Source organism: Orbicella franksi, chromosome 2, assembly GCF_964199315.1.
Source record: "Orbicella franksi chromosome 2, jaOrbFran1.1, whole genome shotgun sequence".
NCBI lineage: Eukaryota > Metazoa > Cnidaria > Anthozoa > Scleractinia > Merulinidae > Orbicella > Orbicella franksi.
The window spans coordinates 19,265,712-19,269,211 of record NC_138146.1 but is presented as its reverse complement, the minus strand read 5'-3'; the positions used below and the strand labels follow the sequence as shown (position 1 = coordinate 19,269,211).

The window sequence follows — 3,500 nt, the reverse complement described above, 5'->3', positions numbered from 1 at the left end:
AACTAACCTCTTTCATGCAATCCATTCTCCAGTTTTTGAACCTACAGTATGTCTCCATGTACCTGGCATTTCTCACCTAGCAACAACAAATATGAACAGACTTAGCCTCATAATTTTTGCAAGTCATTCATTTTTGTGTGGCTTACACGAAGTGTGTAGTCACACTATGTCATGATCTTATTTGTATATGTAATAGGACTACATGCTTGTCCAATTTGGAAATAATTGGATGAAACAAATTCTGAGGACAGCCAATTTGGCAGTCTGAGGAATTTTTTGAATCCAATTATTTCAAATTGGACAAGCATGTAGTCCTATTACCTATTAATTATATAGGATCCAAAAACAGATTAACAAGGCATATGTTTTATCCTCTAAAGTACAATATTTCTCACTTCGTTTTGCTCAGCACGTCACAGGTCCAACACTTTAACACAGGTTTTTTGCTTCTTTGAGTGTTCTTGTTCTGATTATTCTCCCTCATCTCGAGTAAATCAGTAGCATCTATCTCTGGAAACCTAACCGAAGACTCCATTTGAAAGTTTAGACGTCAAAAAGGAGGAGAGAAAAGTCGGGAAATTCCACCATTAACATAAGAAAACTTAGCAAGCTACAATCGCTCAGCAACGTTTGATGGCAGTGATAATAGCTGCAACCTGATTGGCGAATACTCGGTTCTTTTATTTATTTTGACATTTCATTGGTTGATGGAAAGTATCCAGATTTTTCTCAAATTGGACAGTTTGTTCAAAGCTAAACTAAACGCTCAAACAAAAACTATCCAATTTATTCTAAATTTGGACAGTTTGCAAAAATTAATAAAAAATAGGTCTGTTGGCAATATTGGATTTCGATGGAGCTATATAATTAGTATATGTAATAGGACTACATGCTGTCCAATTTGGAAATAATTGGATGAAAAAATTTTTGAGGACAGCCAAAATTGGATGAAGCCACAGGCCAAGTCCAATTTGGCTGTCAGAGGAATTTGAATCCAATTACACCTTTTGCTGTTCATTTACAGAAAACAAACATTCATTTGTGTCCAAGTTTCTTTCATTATGATCATTAAACTCTCATTAACACCAATATGACCTTCATTTGCGCGTAAGGAACGTTTAAGAAAAACATTTACATATGCATTAACATTCAAAATCTTCAATAGAAAAACAATACCTTCATTTGACATTCATTGACTGTAAATGTATTTTCATTTTGGTCGAAAAAAAATTCGTTGTCACGAAACGACAATCATTTACGCTTTAGCAAAATCAGTTTTCAACAAAAGACTTTCAATAACACAATTTGCATGAGAACTAACATTCAATTGCATTATTATGCAACCATATCCATGAAGGTAACAATCTTAAATGCGGTGAGACATACATTACCGTGTTTTCACCTAACTTTAAGAGAAAACAATCGCTCATTAGCGTAATTCTTTTGAACAGAGATATCTCGCCCAATTTTCCTCGAAAATTTGATTATGGAACAAGGGACCATATGTACTTTTTCCAAATCATAATTTCACAATCCTCCCCTTGCAGATATAAATTCGGCCACTTACGAAACTTTTTGCATACAACTCAGAGGGCGCACTACACTATCCGTGTGACATACATGTACATGTAGTGACAGTTCGATTTGTCCAGAAATGCCACGAAGAAATAGAATCGCATTTGAACACTGCGAAAGGATAGTCAGGGCTTTTGAAGATGTCAACGAAGACTATTTACTATTTACTAGTGAGGCAATTGAAGGATAAATCGTTCAGCGAATTTGATATTCTATCTTTCAAAAATAAATGTTATTATGGCTGTAATGTTTGTCTTGCCACATTAAAGATTCTTACCTTCATGGATATGGTTGGATAATAATGCAATTGAATGTTACTTCTCATGCAAATTGTGTTATTGAAAGTCTTTTGTTGAAAACTGATTGTGCTAAAGCGTAAATGATTGTCGTTTCGTGACAACGAATTTTTTTTCGACCAAAATGAAAATACATTTACAGTCAATGAATGTCAAATGAAGGTATTGTTTTTCTATTGAAGATTTTGAATGTTAATGCATATGTAAATGTTTTTCTTGAACGTTCCTTACGTGCAAATGAAGGTCATATTGGTGTTAATGAGAGTTTAATGATCATAATGAAAGAAACTTGGACACTAATGAATGTTTATTTTCTGTAAATGAACAGCAAAAGGTGTATTTGCAAATTGGACAAGCGTGTAGTCCTGTTACTTATTAATTATATAGCTCATGAGGTAACACAGTGTTGCAAGGAAAACTACAGTAACTGTCTCTGAAGAAAAACAGACTGGGCCCTTGATCTTCCAAAACTTGGGAAAGCTCTGAAAATATGCGGTGATCTTCGGAAATCGCTGGAGATTGTCACAAGTCTTTGGAAATCCTGGGAAGTGTTTGGGTGATCTTCAGAAATCATCGGAAGTATTTGGGCGATCTTCGGAAGTACTCAAGTGATTTTTGGAAATCTTCGGAGAAGTTCAGGTGATATTCGGAAATCTTGGGAAGTGTTCGGGTGATCTTCAGAAGTCTTTGGAATTGTTCGGGTGATCTTCGGAAATCTTCCAAAGTGTTCGGAAGATCTTTGGAAATCTTCGGGAGTGTTTGGGTAATCTTCGGAAATCTTCCAAAGTGTTCAGAAGATCTTTGGAAATCTTCGGGAGTGTTCGGGTGATCTTCGGAAATCTTCGGAAGGTTTCGTGTGGCCTTCAATAATCTTCGGAAGGTTAATAGCTTAATTCCATTGGCTGAGACAAACTGTCCTATTTTTTCCCAAACTGGACAGTTTCTGCGTTTTTACTCAAAGTCCTCATTGAAAACTGGCCAAATTAAATCCCAAATTGCACAGTTTTCAGAAATTAAAGAATAATAGCTGTGCTGGCAATACTGGATTAACTAACTGCTATATAATTAGTTTATTTCTTTGTCTACGAGAGTACCACAGTCAGTCATGTGGTCTTGTGTCCCACAGCACACCAGTCTGAGTCAGCCATTTCCGTTGTAAGCGTGGGCTCTAGTTTCCCCCGCTTTTAGTTTTAAAGGTAAGTAATTTTTGCTCATGGATGACGTAAACTACGTCATCATGAGCTTAGTAGGCAGCCCCATGGCACTCACTCACTCACTCACTCTCTCGATTCTGATTAATTTATTCATTACAACCGGATTAAACATTGTTCTCCTACCTCCCCTGCTAAGTATTGTTTTTGTCTCAAGGACTCCTGGGCATCTGTTTGACTGGTTTTATGGGGTACTAGACAGGCGTCAATTTTTGTCCAACAACATGGCGTAACACAGCACGGAGGTTGAAGATGGTTTTTTGTTCGATTTGTAAACAGGGATTCCTTCGTGGGTTGAAAAATGGAAAGTTTTTATGCTAAGGAACACTTACTACGACAAATCGACAATGAAATTCTGTAAGCGACGATCCTTGCATCAAAATCTTGAAAGCTACAATGTCTATCGACCGTGGTCCAT

At 36.5% G+C, this 3,500-nt stretch overlaps 1 protein-coding gene across 2 annotated transcripts in view; it reads right to left on the bottom strand.

Moving 5' to 3' along the window:
• The window catches only part of LOC145478468 (uncharacterized), a 31,504-nt gene that overhangs the window by 14,050 nt on the left and 13,954 nt on the right, over positions 1-3,500 (bottom strand). For both annotated transcript variants that reach the window (XM_081456509.1, XM_081456511.1), the window contains exon 4: positions 8-76. In XM_081456509.1, coding sequence (XP_081312635.1) covers positions 8-76 — 69 coding nt within the window. The remainder of the gene's footprint in view (positions 1-7; positions 77-3,500) is intronic.